The 17,130-nt window shown below is 43.9% G+C and overlaps 1 protein-coding gene across 2 annotated transcripts in view; it reads right to left on the reverse strand.

Moving 5' to 3' along the window:
* Window positions 1-4,034: 4,034 nt before the first annotated feature.
* Window positions 4,035-17,130, reverse strand: part of ALDH7A1 (aldehyde dehydrogenase 7 family member A1) — a 45,359-nt gene continuing 32,263 nt past the window's right edge. The window contains exons 12-19 of one of the 2 annotated variants that reach the window (XM_077768576.1): window positions 15,854-15,938; window positions 14,400-14,506; window positions 11,432-11,548; window positions 10,555-10,652; window positions 10,047-10,120; window positions 8,171-8,246; window positions 5,644-5,700; window positions 4,035-4,268 (exon numbers count right to left, since the gene is read on the reverse strand). In XM_077768576.1, the coding sequence (XP_077624702.1) occupies window positions 5,646-5,700; window positions 8,171-8,246; window positions 10,047-10,120; window positions 10,555-10,652; window positions 11,432-11,548; window positions 14,400-14,506; window positions 15,854-15,938 (612 nt within the window). In that variant the 3' untranslated portion in view covers window positions 4,035-4,268; window positions 5,644-5,645. Of the gene's footprint in view, window positions 4,269-5,426; window positions 5,701-8,170; window positions 8,247-10,046; window positions 10,121-10,554; window positions 10,653-11,431; window positions 11,549-14,399; window positions 14,507-15,853; window positions 15,939-17,130 lie in introns of those variants that run through there. The other variant, XM_077768575.1, reaches the window with a different exon arrangement.

Genomic DNA, 17,130 nt, shown 5'->3' on the forward strand with positions numbered 1-17,130 from the left:
AAACTTCTACGTTTCTTTTAGGAAAATATGGAAAACACTGTAATAAGAGTCAATATTTACTGAACCCTTACCCTGTGGCAGGTAGTTACTTTTATAATTTTTCTTTCTTCTTTAAAATTGTGGCAAGTAGTATTACTGCACTATATAGTGGAATGTGCTGTTTTAGACCAGCACCCACATTTCTTTCCTATGATATCATTATTTCTCAATTGAGGAAATTATCCTCCCTTGATTTCATCATTATGGCTATTAATACAACTGTTCTGCTTTTTCTCAAGACAATGGAAAGGATCAATGATCCATGCTAGGCCAATTGCTGCCTCAAGATTTTAATCTTCAGTGGGGCCCCTGGGTGGCTCAGTCAGTTAAACGTCTGAGTCTTGGTTTCAGCTCAGGTCATGATCTCACGGTTTGTGGTATCAAGCCCCACACTGGGCTCCATGCTGGCTGTGTATGCACAATCACATATATACACCAATCACCGAATCATACAATCTACAAACAGATCTTGGTAACCACAAGAATGCATGTATTACACAAGGCATCATCATTAAAGGGAAATTCATTCATCAAATCTTGAGTTGGGAAAATCAATTTAGATAAAATCATAGCATACACCCAAAGATCAAATGGATTTTGATCCATCCACAAAACACTTAAAGGCCTTTCCAATGCAAAAACAAAACAATGTTGTATTTTAAATGCAGCACCCTCCACCAAATCTTCCATTCCAAGTAGGAAAAAAGCTCTTTGCTTTAGAAGTCTTTGAAAAACTACCTCCAAAATCACCATACTCGGGAAGTTTCTGCAGGATGTGCTCTGACAAAACTAGAGTATGATCAATGCAATCAGAAGGAATGCATAGGAGCCAGGAAGCAAGTCTCTATACAGAAGAGCAGCAAAAGGAAATATGCAGATGTCACTTGCAGGCTAGCCCAGAGCAGCCAGTCTAATTGAAGCAGAGGATGGGGCACCTGGGTGGCTCCATCGGTTAAGCGTCCGACTTCGGGTCAGGTCATGATCTCACGGTTTGTGGGTTCGAGCCCCGCATCGGGCTCTGTGCTGACAGCTAGCTCAGAGCCTGGAGCCTACTTCAGATTCTGAGTATCTCCCTCTCTCTGACCCTCCCCTGCTCACATTGTGTCTCTCTCAGAAATAAATGTAAAAAACATTAAAAAAAAAGTTTTTTAAATAAAAAATAGTTGAAGCAGAGGACAAAGAGCACTGGGAGAGCTCATTTCAGGAAAAATAAACAAAAACAGCTACCTGAGTAACTGGAAAATATTAACAGGCATGTGACAGAATTCAGGCATTTGGAAATCATTAGTAATAGTCTATTTTTATATCCAGAAGAGGCAAATCCATAGACACAGAAAGCAGATGCAGGGTCGCCAGGGACCAGGGCACCGGGGAGAAAGGGGAATGACTGCTCAATGGGTATGGGGTTTCCTCGGGGGGGATAAAACTGTTCTGGAACCAGACAGTGGTGACGGCTGCACCGATGAGTGAATGTACGGAATGCCACTGAGCGGCACACTTAAAATGATTAAAATGAAGTTTATGTTGCATTTTATTACACTAAGACAGAAAAAAAAGATACAGAGGCAGTTAAGCAATAAGGGTCATTATTAACTCCAGGAAAAATAAAAGGTAAGTCAGCGTGACTTTAAGGCCGGATTTGTCCTTCTGCACAGTCATAATGAAGTCACAACTACAGACTTAACCAAATGCTGTGGTATGAACAGACAGGAATGGGGAGAAAGAGACTTTGTTTGGGTGCTAGTAAGAAAGTTAATCCTTGGGGCGCCTGGCCAGCTTGGTTGGTAGAGCAGGCAACTCGTGATCTTGGGGCTGTGGGTCCGAGCCTCACGTTGGGTATAGAGATTACTTAAAATTAAATTGTAAAAAATAAAAGTTACTCCTCATCTACCACACTGAGAACTCTGCAGGCAATATCTAAACACATTTACTGAAAAACAGCAGTAGAAGCTCAGTGCTTAGGAATAAGGTGGTCAGCAACACTGGAAAAGATACAGGTGGTTGTTCTGATAAATGGGGAGGCAGATCAGGAGGAAACAGGGAGAGCCTGTGTCTCAAGCATTAAACTTCTTTACTGTGTACAAGTAGTACTTCTTCAAAAAAAGGGGAAAATGCTTTTAAAAAAGAAAAAGCAGAGGAAGAATTTATAACCTAACTTTCTCCCATCCAAGCCTGACCCTGCTTAGTTTCTGAGATCAGACAAAATCAAACGCATCGAGGGTAGTATGGCTGTGGACTATAATTTTGTAAACTTAAATTGGAAAAACTATATAAAAGATGAAGAGATTTCGCGCATCTAGTGGGCTCAGTGGCACAGCATGTGACTCTTGATTTCAGAGTTATTAAGTTTGAGCCCCACGTTTTTGTAGAAAGTACCTAAAAATAAAATATTTAAGGGCGCCTGAGTAGCTCAGTCGGTTAAGCATCCAACTTCGGCTCAGGTCATGATCTCATGGTTCGTGGGTTTGAGCCCTGAGTTGGGCTCTGTGCTGACAGCTCAGAGCCTGGAGCCTCCTTCAGATTCTGTGTCTCCCTCTCTCTCTGACCCTCCCCTGCTCACGCTGTCTCTCTCTCTCTCAGAAATAAATAAAACATTTTTAAAAATAAATATTTAAAAAAGAAATCAAGGGGAACCTGGGTGACTCAGTCAGTTAAATATCTGACTCTTGAATCTAGCTCAGGTCATGATTTCACAATTTTGAGTTCGAGCACCGCATTGGGCTCCACACAGAGCATGGAGCCTGCTTGGGATTTTGTCTCTCCCTCTCAAAATAAATAAACAAACTGACCTTTTAAAAATCAATAATTTGACTGCATGAAAAGTCCAAAACTTCAGTACATCAGAATGTATGAACATTTTCTGGAACTGAAAACTAATGTCCTAGGACCTAATCTCATCATATATCCTCTTAAAAACCCTTTAAGGTCAACACAACAAACAGCAGGGAAAAAACAAACAAACATGAGCAGTTATGTGCAAGAGGGGATAAATATGGGGTCCCTGGGTGGCTCAGTTGCTTAAGTGTCCGACTTCAGCTCAGGTCATGATCTTATGGTTCATGGGTTTGAGCCCTGAATTGGGCTCTGTGCTGACAGCTCAGAGCCTGGAGCCTGCTTCAGATTCTGTCTCCAGCTCCTCTGCCCCTCCCCTGCTCACGCTCTGCTCACTCAAAAATGAAAAAATATTAAAAAAAAATTTTTTTTAAAGGGGATAAATATGAAAAAGGTAGAAATTGCAGACAGTCCCTACAGCGTTCCCAGGAACAAAACATGCCACCAAGATTGATCTGTGGTTACACAACAGGGAAGAGAGGAGTGAAGAAATTGCACCCTTACTGCCTTGCAGAAAACTGCCTCCTCTCCACCGTGAGGTCTTCCTTATCAATGCCTGCCTCCCCAAACAGAAGCCAGAGCAGTCAAGTGTCCTGACGCCTGCCTGTGGAACCACAAGTCAGGATCCTAGGATCGGCCACTGGGATGCTCTCTCCCGGGCCTGGAGAAGTACAGCAAGATGCTAAGAAACAGGGCTCCCTGCAGGGGCGGGAGCTGGCATCTAACCACACTTCCTGTGTCCGTGGTGGGGGATGGGAACCCCAGCAGGATGGCTACAGTAGCAGACGCAAGCAGTCACGCGCGGCTCCGTGGAAACGGTAACCACGAGGCAGTACAGGGCTGCTCCCACCTGAAAAGACATGACCCTAACAACACACAGATGTACACCTCAGCTTCCTCACGCCTGGGTGGTTTACTCGGTTAAACAACCGACTCTTGATTTCGGATCAGGTCATGATCTCAGTTTGCGGGATCAATCCCATCGGGCTCTGTGCTGACAGCATGAAGCCTGCTTGGGATTCTCTCACCCCTTGTGTCTCTCTTTCTCTCTCTCACTGCCCCTCCCCCTGCATGCTCTCTTTTGAATAAACAAATCAAAAAAAAAAAACAAACTAATAAGCAACTTTTATCGGTTAAGTCAGTAAAAAAGAACAAACGGCCAATTTAAGTGCAAAATTTTTTAATAAGCATTGTGACAAAAAAAAAATTTCCTCATAACTGTTAGAAACATATGTAGAAAAATTATGAATTAGTTTCCAAAAAAGCTTTCAGAATTCGTTTTCCTTGGGTTCTCTACCTAAGACTAGGGCTGCCAGTCACCCCAGCATGCTAGAAAATTGGCCACTGTGTCATGGCTTTAACAGATACACAGGAGGATGGAGCAACTCCTTAAATACCTGAAATTATAAATGCAAAAAAATGTTAAGGGAAAACAAACGCTGATACAGCTTGTATTTTAGAATGTTTGTTTAAAAATAATATGCTGTAAAAACCCAAGAGAGAAGAAAATATTTCAATCAAAAATCACCTTGCACAATTTCACAAAATAATAATGGCCTGTCAGTATATGATTCCCAAAAGTTTACCTCCCTATCTGCATGAGCCTTTGTTACCATTTCTTTTGTAATGTGGTATGTCCCACGGGACATATTATGAATACCTTTCCCACCCTGATCAATTTATAATATCCTGGTTTTTCCATTCGCTTACTTCTCTGGGTCATAACCCATTTTTGCCAGGGGTCCAAATCTGTCCACACATCCTGATGCATCAGATTATCTACAAATGTTATCTTCTTGGAAGGCTTCTGCCCAGGTCCAACCCAGCAAGGAAGTACAGACTACCAGGACACAGGAGACCTTCCAGGGCCAGCGTGGACTCAACAGGACCCTTTGGGATGACCCACTCCAAAGACTCAGCTGCCCAAGAGAGGGAGGCAGATTCTCAGCCACGAGCCAGTGAGCTTTCCTCAGTTCCCTACCCCCACATGCTGCCACACACAGTGGTCATTCTCCCAGAACAAATCCAAGGGCAAGTGCACAAACTAACAGCTAAAGACAATGGTCTAAGGCTGCGTTAAGAAACCCAGACATGCTTTTCAGTAGACATAGGCACTGTCCTTGGCAGGTACAGGTTCTATGGCTGGAGCAAAACCTGAGTCCACCATGCACAGCTCTTTTGTGGGACACAGGCCGACACGAGCAAGGGAAGCGGGAATGGTGACGAATAACCCTTACTCGTGTAACACAAAGCAAGTCATTCCACACGGATACTGTGCTGGGTTCTTCCACATGCATGAACAGCAACAGCCTCCCTTCAGATACTACTCCTTCCCGCACATGCTCAAGGACAGTGTGAATCAAGACTCACTACAGAAATCTGTACTCACACTCAGGAGACGTTCCTGCATCTACCGAGAAGACTTCCATTTTCTTCTCCAGTCTGTGTTTTTCCAAATTCCTACTAGAGCATCTACTATTTTTTTCTAATTATAATACAAAACATTTCTTTAACTATGAACTACCAGCAACATAAAAATTCGCCCAATCGACCTGTTACTAAATATGGCTATGTTGTGACACCTTTATTTTTATTTTTTGAAAAATAAGTCTCTTGATTTAGTTGAGGCCTCAGGGCTAAGAGATTACCAGTGTCATATTCAAAATAATGAATTTATTTATTCAGGACAAATCTCAATTTTCTTTGCCTTCTTCAGAAGAAAGACTTGCAAGAACGTCTCTAAGTTGTGAAGTAACACCAATTTACTATCACCTTTACTGAAACTTGATTCCTTGAGCCAGAGGAAGGTCCTTACTGTAGTTGATGGTGCTAGAGGAGGGGAAAAATGAACAAATTAAAAGAAGAGTAGTACATACATAATATAGAATACTTTATGCCATTAAGAAATTCTAGCCTATCTGTATTTTTACAAGGTGAGATGTCTAGTATATAAGTTGGTGAAGAAAAACAAAACTAGGATACAAAACGAAGTTACTATAGATCCAGTTTTAGAAAACAAACAAAAAAAGGGAGAGAAACATATTTGGAAAAACACCTATCAAACATGTTACTCATAGTCTTCAGGGCACAAGAATATGGGAAATATAATTTTCTTCTTTTATCTCTGAATAACTTGTACTGAACTAGCAGGAAAAACATAGATATTCTAGTTTCAACAGAAATCAAATAAATGGTAATCGTTAGAAAACGAAAGCTTCCCTAGTAATTAACTGCACATCTGGATTTTCTCCTGAGACGAAAAATATCCCTATTAAATGGGTTCTGAGGCTCCTGGGTGGCTCACTGGGTTAAGCATCTGACTCTTGGTTTCAGCTCAGGTCACAATCTCATGGTTCGTGGGTTTGGGCCCCGCATCAGGCTCTGTGCTGACACTGCAGAGCCTGCTTGAGATTCTCTCTCTCTTTCGAAGCAAATAAATATTTAAAATTTTAAAAATAGGGGCGCCTGGGTGGCTTAGTCGGTTAAGCGTCCGACTTTCACTTAGGTCATGATCTCGCGGTTCGTGGGTTCGAGCCCCGCGTCGGGCTCTGTGCTGACACTGCAGAGCCTGCTTGAGATTCTCTCTCTCTTTCGAAGCAAATAAATATTTAAAATTTTAAAAATAAAAATAAAACAGGTTCCAAAGAGGAAATGTTTACCACTCTAGGAGCACCCAGCTGGTTCAGTCAGAAAAGCATGCAACTCTCGATCTCAGGGTCCTGAGTTCAAGCTCCACATTGGGTGGGGAGATTACTTAAATAATTAAAACTTAAAAAAAAAAAAAGTTTGCCACTCTAGATCTCTGGTGTACAAAAAAAGTAAAAGGAACATCACTGACTTCAAAAAACAGGAACCAAGGAAGCGAGCATGTGTCAGCACTTAAGGCACAGCCACAGCACCTCAGGAATTCCTGAGACGTCAAGTGACTGAGGCGCGAAGGGGTCACGGCTGAGAACCCACCTAAGGTTACAGGGCCAGTAAGCAGCAATAGATGAGACTGGGCTGAGTGTCCCTGGATCCTCACCCTGTGCTCCATCACGTACCACCACACGCGCCTGACCCATGTGTTCTGGTTTAATCCACTTGGGCAAAAATATTTTTACCCAAAGAGGGAGGAAAAACAGCATAGGAGAAAAAGAACCAACTCCTAGTAAAATTCTCCCAGGAGGAGGCCTCTGCGCCAGCTACCCGTGTGCTGGGTAAACGAGCTAATATAGTTCAAGCGACAAACTCAGCACTCTGACAGCTGGTATCCTGCAGCGTGCTAGCCTGGCCCGCAGCAGCCCTGCACACCTTTCCCCCACAGTCTGCACGGGTGGTGGCTGCACCCAAGGAGCAAACTAAAAGCACAGCTTCTTCCACTTTTCTCCTGCAGGCTGTCCCTCAAATGTCCTGCTCATCCAGCGCCTCCAGACAGAAACCACGACGAGATGGTTTCACGGTCTAGTGCTGGGCACTGGCTGAGGCAGGACCGCAAGGCTACAAAGTAACAGTACGAAAGGGATGCCCTGGGAGAAGACAGCTGCAGTGTATTAGAAAGTCAAACTAAGGGGTGGGCGGGGTGCCTGGGTGGGTCAGCTGGTTGATTGTCAGACTTCTGGCTCAGGTCATGAACTAGCAGTCTGTGAGTTCCAGCCCCGCGTCGGGCTTTGCGCTGACCACTCGGAGCCTGGAGCTGCATCAAATTCTGTGTCACCCTCTGGCTCTGCCCCTCCCCTGCTCGCGCTATCTCTGTCTCTCTCCCTCAAAAATAAACATTAAAAAAATTTTAAAAATAGGTACAGCCTGGGGGTGCCTGGGTGGCTCAGTTGGTTAAGCGTCCAACTTCAGCTGAGGTCATGATATCACAGTTCCTAGGTTCGAGCCCCACGTCGGGCTCTGTGCTGACTGCCAGCTCAGAGCCTGGAGCCTGTTTCAGATTCTGTGTCTCCCTCTCTCTGACCCTCCGCTGCTCATGCTGTCTCTCTCTCTCTCTCTCTAAGAAATAAATAAAAACATTTTAAAAATTTTAAAAAATAGTTACAGCCAGGAAGAAAGAAAGAAAGAAAGAAAGAAAGAAAGAAAGAAAGAAAGAAAGAAAGAAAGAAAGAAAGAAAGAAAGAAAAAGAAAAAAGGAAGGAAGGAAGGAGAGGAGAGAAGGAGAGAGAGAGAGAAAGAGAGAAAGAAAGAAAGAAAGAGAGAAAGAAAACCAAAGTTAAGTGAAGCTGTACAGAGAGCAGGAAAGAGAAGAGCTTTTAATTTTAAAAGAGCATTCTGACAGCTCAAAGCCCAAACCCGTCCTCCGAAAGCCGGCTCTTACCAAGTGGACCTTCTCATGTACTGTTTCCAGGCATCGCTACCAGACTCGCGGCCGCCGCCAGTGTGCTTTTCTCCTCCTAGAAGAACACACAAGAAGCTCACATCTCGTGGGCGGTTTCTCTCTGCGCGGATCCTACTCGGCAGCACAGAAAGAAAGATACCAAAAGGAGACCAGAGCTACCCAGCCAATGGGTTCGCATTTCGCTCAGAGTTATCTCCTCTACAAACAAAAGACAGAGACCAAATAAACCAAATAAACAGGAAAAAAGAACTAGGGACAGGGGGAGAGGGGGAGGAACAAAGAGGAAACAGAAATTTGCCAAGCAGCAAAAGACAACCAATCTTACCATGAGACAAGATGTTAAAATGGGAAACCTCTAGATGGTAGAAATGTAATTTCATTATCTTGTTTATGCTTAGGTTTTCATTATTTTCTATAATATACATACACTGCTTTTATAATATTTTGAAATGCTATAGTAATATACTTGGATTATAAGAAGATAATGATTGCACACAACAAGAAAAAAATACTATCTAAAAGTGTGCCATCAAATCACAAGAAAGAAGTCTTGATGTTGTTAGTAACAGCAGAGGAGAAAATAGTTAACAGAAGAGCTAGAAGAAAAAACTGAGAGAGCACTTGGCTGGCTCAGTCAGAGGAGCATAAGACTTTTGATCTCAGGATGGTGAGTTCAAGCCCCTCTTGGGCTGTGCTGACAGCCATGTAGCTGCTTGGGGTTCTCTCTCCCTCTCTCCCTCCCTCTCTTTCTCTCTCTCCCTCCCTTCTTCCCTCCCTTCCCCTCCCTCACTCACTCTCACACACTCTCAAATAAACATTAAAAATTATAAGGGGTGCCTGGGTGGCTAAGTTGGTTAAGCCATCTGACTCTCGATCTCGACTCAGATCATGACCTCAAGGTTCATGAGATTGAGTCCCCTGTCAAGCTCTGCACTGACAGCATGGAGCCTGCTTGGGAATCTCTCTCTCAAAATAAATAAACATTAACAACAAAACCAAAAACTCCAAAGCTTATTAAGAGAAAATGTAAGCAGAACCCAGAGGAAAAAAAACAACTTAGTATTTTTATCTAAAATAAAAGATAATGTTTGACACTTAGCATGATGCCTAGCAATTAAAAACCAGAATTTTTCATGTGAAACTTTCTGGCTTATCCCTAAACCCAGGGGTTCTTAATGTTCTCTGGGTTGTGGACCATCTCCCCCCAAAAAGAGATGCCACCATTTCAAGGGGTCACATATTTTAGGTGAAGAGCCCTGGCTTCAATGCGACTGATGCTGCATTTGAGGAAAAAAGTCAGACCTTGGACAAGATCTCATGACACATAAGCTCTCTCATGCATGTATGATCAGATTCTTGCCGGGTTCTATTATTCCAGTTTCTTGGTCAAACTTTTCTAAAAGCTACAACATCTTTTCCTGTGCTTCCTAAATTGTGTCCCCACCCCAAATTCCCATGATGAAGACCTAACTTCCAATACTGACAATGTGGCTGTGTTTGGCAAGAGAACCTTTGAGGAGATCATTAAGGTTAGATGAAGTCGAAAGGAAAAAAAAACATGAAGTCATAAAGGGGGAACCAAAAACAACATGACTGGTGTCCTCATAAAAAAGGAGGGGACACCAGCGACAAGTGCGCATCCACAGAGAAAAGGCCACGTAGGGACTACAAGCCAGGAAAGAGGCTTCAGGAGAAACCAACACTGCCAACACCTTGACCTTGGTTGGATCTGCAGCCCCCAAAGCTGTGAGAAAATAAGTATCTGTTGTTTAAGCCACTCAGTCCCTGGTATTTTGTTATGGCGGCCCTAACATCTAATATACCGCCCCCTGCATGAAAAGGACTCTTTACATACCAAATGCACCTCCAATCTCTGCCCCACTCGTTGGGATATTGACGTTTACAATGCCACAGTCTGATCCTTTCGGTCTGTGTGTAAAAAGAAGAGTTGAGAGCAAACTATTAGGAAACTAAGAAACAAAACAAACAAGGGACTTGGGGGGCTCAGTCGATTAGGCCCACAGACTTAGGTTCAGGTCATGATCTCCCAGTCCATGGGTTCAAGCCCTGCAATGGGCTCTGTGCTGACAGCTCAGAGCCTGGAGCCTGCTTCAGATTCTGTGTCTCCCTCTCTTGCTGCCCCTCCCCCACTCCTGCTCTGTCTCTCTCTCTCTCTCTCTCTCAAAAATAAACATTAAAAAACTTTTATAAAAGGAAAAAACAAACAAAAAATCCAAACTTCTAAGACTCTCGATGCTAAAAAATGTATTTTCAACGAAGATGACTTCATTTTCTTTTTGGTAAGTCCATTCACGAGACAAATCAGACTTACATATAAGTTTTCAAAATAGACAAAGTTATACCCAAGCCAGCGGAAGATTCTGCCCAAATCCTTGGTAAAGATGCTACTTGAAAGTCCCTGTTTTACTTCATTATTCCATGCAAAGACTTCTTCTTCACTCTAAAAGGACAGACAGTGGGATGAGAATTCAGGTCAAAGTCCACAATGGTAATTTCATGAGATGTACCAGTATAACGTTGGTGCACCAAGGTAAACTAAAGACTCTATCTTACTAATTCTGTATCTCTGATACACAGCTTTGTGGGTTTCTCCCTTAATTGTACTCTGAGAAACAGAGGAGTACATGCTTCAATTCAAGCTATGACATGTAAGAACTAATATTTACAGAGCTCCAATTATGACATCCTACAGATCTAACCACTTACATTACACTTAGTTATTTAATCCTCATCCGATGATATAGGTTTTATATTATCCACAGTTTGCAGATTAGGCAAGAGACACTAAACAATTTGCTGAAGAATTCAGTCACATTCACACACACACACACACACACACAATAAAACATGAAATTATACCTCTAGTCATATTATGTAAAACAATAATTGACCGTTTAAACAGCAATCATATAACTGCAAAAAAGATACAGTTCTCATTATCTTTTAACTGTTAATCATGGCACATCCAAATCTTGATTCAATCTCTTGGGGATGAGGAGGGTGGGCCTGGGAGAGGGGTGGTGGTCAGTTTTGGTCTAACCCTAAAGGAGAAGGGCGCAGGTGCCTCGATTTTGTTCCCCACACACTGTTCTTACAGACTTTCTATAACGTGTCTAAAGGCTAACAGGGTGAAATTTCATATAGCTTCATTTCCTTTACTCTTCTTATTTGTTTTTTCAACATTAAACTAGAGAAAAGGCAAACAGAATCCATTTTTACCTTGAATTTAAAGACATAAAGAATGGGAGCGAAGGTCTCTGTGTGGGCAATGGACGCGTTGTGGGCCAGCCCTGTCACAATGGTGGGTTCAACGTAATTTCCAGGGCGATCCATAACCTTCAGTAGGGAAATAAAATCACAAGAATGAAAGCATTTCGTTTTCCGCTACTTTGGGTCAGCAGATACAACCTTTGCCTGTATTTGTGGAGGGGAAAAAAAAAACCCACCACCATTTATAGAAGATGAATTATTTTCCCAAAAATAACAGCACCATGAATGAAAACGTTCTCTGCCTCCTATTACTCCTAATTGGTCAGATAAAAAAAAAAAAGTCAAGGAGCAAAGGCTGAGGTGAGACTGAAAAAACACTGTTACAGATGGCTTTTTAAAAAACACTTACACAATGTAAAAATAAGTAATCTATACGGTCTGTGTGTTTTTTTTAATGTTTTATTTCTGAGAGAGAGAGAGAGAGAGAGAGAGAGAGCGTGAGCAGGGGAGGGTCAGAGAGAGAGGGAGACACAGAATCTGAAACAGGCTCCAGGCTCTGAGCTGGCAGTCAGCACAGAGCCCGACGCGGGGCTCAAATCCACGAACCGTGAGATCATCACCTGAGCCGAAGTCATTACTTAACCGACACAGACACCCAGGAGCCCCTATACGGTCTGTGTTTAAAGACTGTATTGTGAGGGACGCCTGGGTAGCTCAGTCATTTAAACGTCTGACCTTTGATTTCAGCTCATGTCATGATCTCACAGTTTGTGGGCTCAAGCCCCACATTGGGCTCTATACTGACAGTATGGAATCTGCTTAGGATTCTCTCTCTTTCAAAATAAATGAACACTTTAAAAATTACAACAGATAAGTAAATAAAGATGGGATTGTGCCCCTTATCCCCAAATTCCTATGCTGAAGCCTGAACCAGTGCAGTGTGACTAAGTATGGAGACAGAACAATTTTTTAATTTTATATTTTTAATTTTTTTTTTTTGAGAGAGAGAGAGAGAAAGAGAAAGAGGGAAACAGCATGAGCAGGGAAGGGGCAGAGAGAGTGGGACACACAGAATCCAAAGCAGGCTCCAGGCTCTGAGCTGTCAGCACAGAGCCCAATGCAGGTCTCAGATCCACAGACTTCAAGATCATGACCTGAGCCTTAACCCACTGAACCACCCATTCGCCCCTGGAGACGGAACCTTTAAGGAAGTAATTAAAGTTTAAATGAGGCCACATGGGAGGGGCCCTAATCTGCCAGAACGGATATGCTTACAAAAAGAGGAACAGATACCAGAGACACAGAGAAAGTGGCCGTGAGGACACCAATATGGTGGCCGTCTGCATGCCAAGAACACAGGCCTCAGCAGAACCTTGATTTTGGACTCAGCCCCCTCAACTGTGAGAAAAGTCAACTTGTGTTACTTAAACAACCCAGTCTGTGACATCCCTAGCAGACCAACACATACTATACAAAAACCAAAAGCCACCGGAGTATACCGTAGACACTCTCCTAACCAACCTCCATGGACCAAATTACTAGTTCATGTCCACTTAGCCGAGGCTCACATCTCCTTCTATAAAATGCCCTTGATGCCCAAGGCGGGTGGTCTAGTCCCCAGTGTGTGTCATTCTAGCTCTCACCCTTTGAGCTGTATGTTTCCCAAAAGCCAACTGTATCAACTCCCAATCCTGCCCAGCAAGATCTAGTACTGTAACACCACAGGGCATTACGTAACTTAAATACACGTTACACAAAGGGAAAAAGAGTAACACTTATGAGTAACAAAAAATACACAAATATGCAAGCACACTTCTATCCAACCAGATGTGCATGTGTGCGCACGCGCTCCGCTGTCAGCAGGGACCGCTTCTGATCCTCTGTCCTCTTCTCTCTCTGCCCCTCCCCAGCTCGCTCGCTTGCTCTCTCTCGCAAAAATATACATTTAATGGGGCGCCTCGGGGATTCAGGCGGTTATGCGTCCAGCTTCCGCTCAGGTCATGATCTCAACAGCTCAGGTCATGATCTCACGATTCCTGAGTTTAAGCCCTACATTGGGCTCTCTACTGTCAGTGTGGAGCCCACTCCAGATCCTGCCTTCCTCTCTCTGTCCTTCTCCACCAGCACATGCAACTCACTTGCTCTCTCTCTCAAAATAATCATTAACGAAAATTTTCTTAAGTAAACATTTTAAAAAACCAGAGAGGGGGATCCGTTTCCAAGTACTCGGATTCATATTTTTAACTGAGCTTCCTATTGTGCCGTGAAAGCCTTCCACCCTGTTTGTGCTCAGCATGTTGTCACATGTCCCTTGACAGATGTTTCAAAGTTCTCTGGGAAATGCAAAGTTCAAAGCTCCACGGGAAACGTGAGTTCAGAGCTCTGCACCACTGCGTTGACCACCAGGACCAAGATTTATGTAGTATAAAAATGGGAGCACTACACGAATGGAAAAATGAAATCCTAGAGTCAGCACAGTGCTGAGACCAACACACGGCCCAACCAAATGGTCAACCAGTTACTTGTTACCCTTTATGCCCAACTGCCTTATAACCGATTGGTTATGCAACGATGATGTCTGTGGTGGAAATGCGTGAAGCCAAGAGGTCGATGGGGAAAACTGCCTCACGTCCTTTCTCTGATTTCCTGCCTTAACTGACTTTTAAAGGTAACCACTAAATAGGGGTTCTGATTGCTCTGAACACCAAGTCTCAGACTGTCCCGTGGAAAGGGACACAAATTCCACAGGACTCAATTCAACAGCCACCATGGCTCTTGGTTTCTTGTGTGAGTCCTTCCGGAAGTGCTCCACGCATTTTATGTCGTCACTCACTGAAACAGTATTTCCGCCTTACGAAAGGGATGGAGAAAACGAAGACAGCAGCTGGGGAACCCTTCGCCGGTCTGCCCAGGGCCCCACTCATGCTGAAAGGAAAGGAAGCAAAAATCTGTCACTACTGGGATCGGCTGTCATTACCTTGCCACCATAGACCACAGTGCCACCTTCTTTCTTCGCTTCCTCCACTGCTCCAAGAAACATGCTCACTGCCTGTTTGGTGTGGAGTGGCCCATAGAGAACATTAGCTGCAGAGAAAAAAGAATGCCTTTCATTTCACCCCGAACGGCATCATGTCATTGTTAGAAAAGCTTTCCCAGTGAAGAGCCCCACCTCTTCAGACAGCCTCTCGGCGTAGAGCGGGAGCCAGCAACCTCTTCCGTTAAATGGCTAGACAGGAAATGGTTCGTGTTCTGCAGGGCATGTGTGGTCTCTGCCACAGGAGCCACAGAAGACACTTAAACCAGGGGTTGGGGCTGTGTCCTGACTAAAGTCTCTCTACATAAACAGGTAGCAAAATCCATCACCCCCTGGGTTAAAGGAACGGCTCTCAATTGCTCAAAGCACTGCATTAAAAATACATGATCCATTTATTCATGACCGTGAGTGAGCTCATGCTCTAAGGACTTCACAGGCTCAGGAGCCAGTGTGGATTGACCAGGGCAAAACTGATGCTGCCCTATATGGCTGCTAGAGTCCAGAACATTAAAGGTGACCAGGGTACAGAGGAAGAAGGGAGATTTAGGTAGGCATCAGGGGTATCTTAGAACACCAGTCACGGGAAAAGCAGGGTAACGAGTATTTCCAAGGGGAAAAGTAGCAGGACGGAGCATGGGAGCTCTGTAAGAAAGATGGAGAAGCTGAAGCTTAGAGAGCAGGGGGGAAACGGTACCCGGCAAGTCAGGGGGTGGGCAGGGGAGGATCCAGGTTTCACCTGTAGAGCAATTACAAGTCCCTGGAGTATATGAAGCAGGGAAATGAATTATTTCATCTAATTACATGTTTTAAAAAAATCATTCTGGCTTCTCTGGAAAGCACACGTGGGAGCAGGCAGGTGGGGGGGGGTGGAGGGGACTCTTGCAGCCTCCGTGAGGAGGGTGGTGGCTTGCACAAGGGACTGAGTGCAGAGAGAGAAGCTCATCAAAGTCATCCCATCTGAGCACCATCTCCTAGGCACACCCACCAGCCTACATCAAGCACCCAGGAGCCTAAGCTAGGAGCAGACTTGAAACCCCAAGTGCTGGATAAACTGCTTCATATGCCCTCAGGCCTCTCAGAGAAGGAAAAACAAAAACTCTGAGATCAGAAACACTGGTAACACCACCAGCTGTCAAAAAGGAATAGCTCTGCGCCTGGGTGGCTCAGTCGGTTGAGCATCTGACTTCAGCTCAGGTCATGATCTCGCAGTTCGTGGGTTTGAGCTCTGCGTTGGGCTGTATGCTGACAGCTCAGAGCCTGGAGCCTGCTTCAGATTCTGTGTCTCCCTCTCTCTCTGACCCTCCCCTGCTCACTCTGTCTCTCTCTCTCTCTCAGAAATAAATAAAACGTTAAAAAATTAAAAAAAAGGAAAACTCTGAAATCAACCAGATACTCACAGTCCCAAGGGTTTCCCACACGGATCTGTGCATAGGCCTTTTTAAGTTTGTTTATAACTTCATCATGGATGCTCTCATGTAAAAACTAAGAGAAAAGAGAAACATTGAAGGGAATAGTCAAATCAACACATCAATTTGTCAGCAATGTGCAATTTTTCTGAATAGTACTGATTTATAGTACATACTAGTTCTCAGATACTGTGATTTCTGAACACAGAAACAGAAGAATATAGTTTTTAGTTATGTAACTCCTAATTTCTTTTATTTTTTTAATATTTTTAATGTGTATTTATATATGGGAGAGAGAGAGACAGAGTACAAGCTGAAGAGGGGCAGAGAGAGAGGGAGACACAGAATCCAAAGCAGGCTCCAGGCTCCGAGCTGTCAGCCCAGAACCTGATGCGGGGCTCAAACTCACAGACCGTGAGATCATGACCCCAGCCAAAGTTGGATGCCTAACCAGCTGAGCCACCCAGCCACCCCAATTCCTAATTTTAATAGTTACATTAAGATAATAAATTTCCACTCGGTGGATATTAGAAAGAAATCATAAGCCATGTCTTTATCAAGTTGCTAAGGACATATCTGGCCAAGCTTCACACAGCAATTACACCTGTTTTTGCTTTAAAGCATTTACTGCCTCGGGGCGCCTGGGTGGCTTAGTCGGTTAAGCGTCCGACTTTCGCTTAGGTCATGATCTCACGGTTCATGGGTTCGAGTCCCGCGTCGGGCTCTNCATACAGCATTTACCGCCTTAATTCCCGGAGAGCCTCCAGTGTTTCTGTCCCAGGTATGATGAACACATACCACAGCGTTTGGTCTGCCTTGGTACGGCTGCTGTGTAACAAGGCGCCCTTAGGTGGAGTAGGCCTCCAGAGGGAGGACTCAACTAGGAAGACTGCCTTTGGACTCACTCTAGGTAGGACGTAAGCTCTAAGCTATGTTCCCATTGACGGAGGTGAACTTCTCGAGCCATCCATTCTCTGGGCTGGTTTCCATGTACCAAAGGGACTGACAGTCACGGAGAGGTCCACAGCACTGGAATGGATTTTTCTACACAGCCCTAACTGTCCCTACAGAAACCAATCTGGGCAGTAACTAATAGCATCCTCTACAAAGCATGAATTTGTATGCTTTATACTTGCTCCAGGACACAAAGGGAAAATAAAACTTAGCTGAATACATGAAGGCTTGACTTCCATGATATTTCAAATTTCACCATGTCGTTAAAATTTATAATCTTTTGGAGTACCCGTTTCCTTCTTAGCATTCATGTA

Source organism: Crocuta crocuta, unplaced genomic scaffold (assembly GCF_008692635.1).
Source record: "Crocuta crocuta isolate KB4526 unplaced genomic scaffold, BGI_CrCroc_1.0 scaffold64, whole genome shotgun sequence".
Classification (NCBI taxonomy): domain Eukaryota; kingdom Metazoa; phylum Chordata; class Mammalia; order Carnivora; family Hyaenidae; genus Crocuta; species Crocuta crocuta.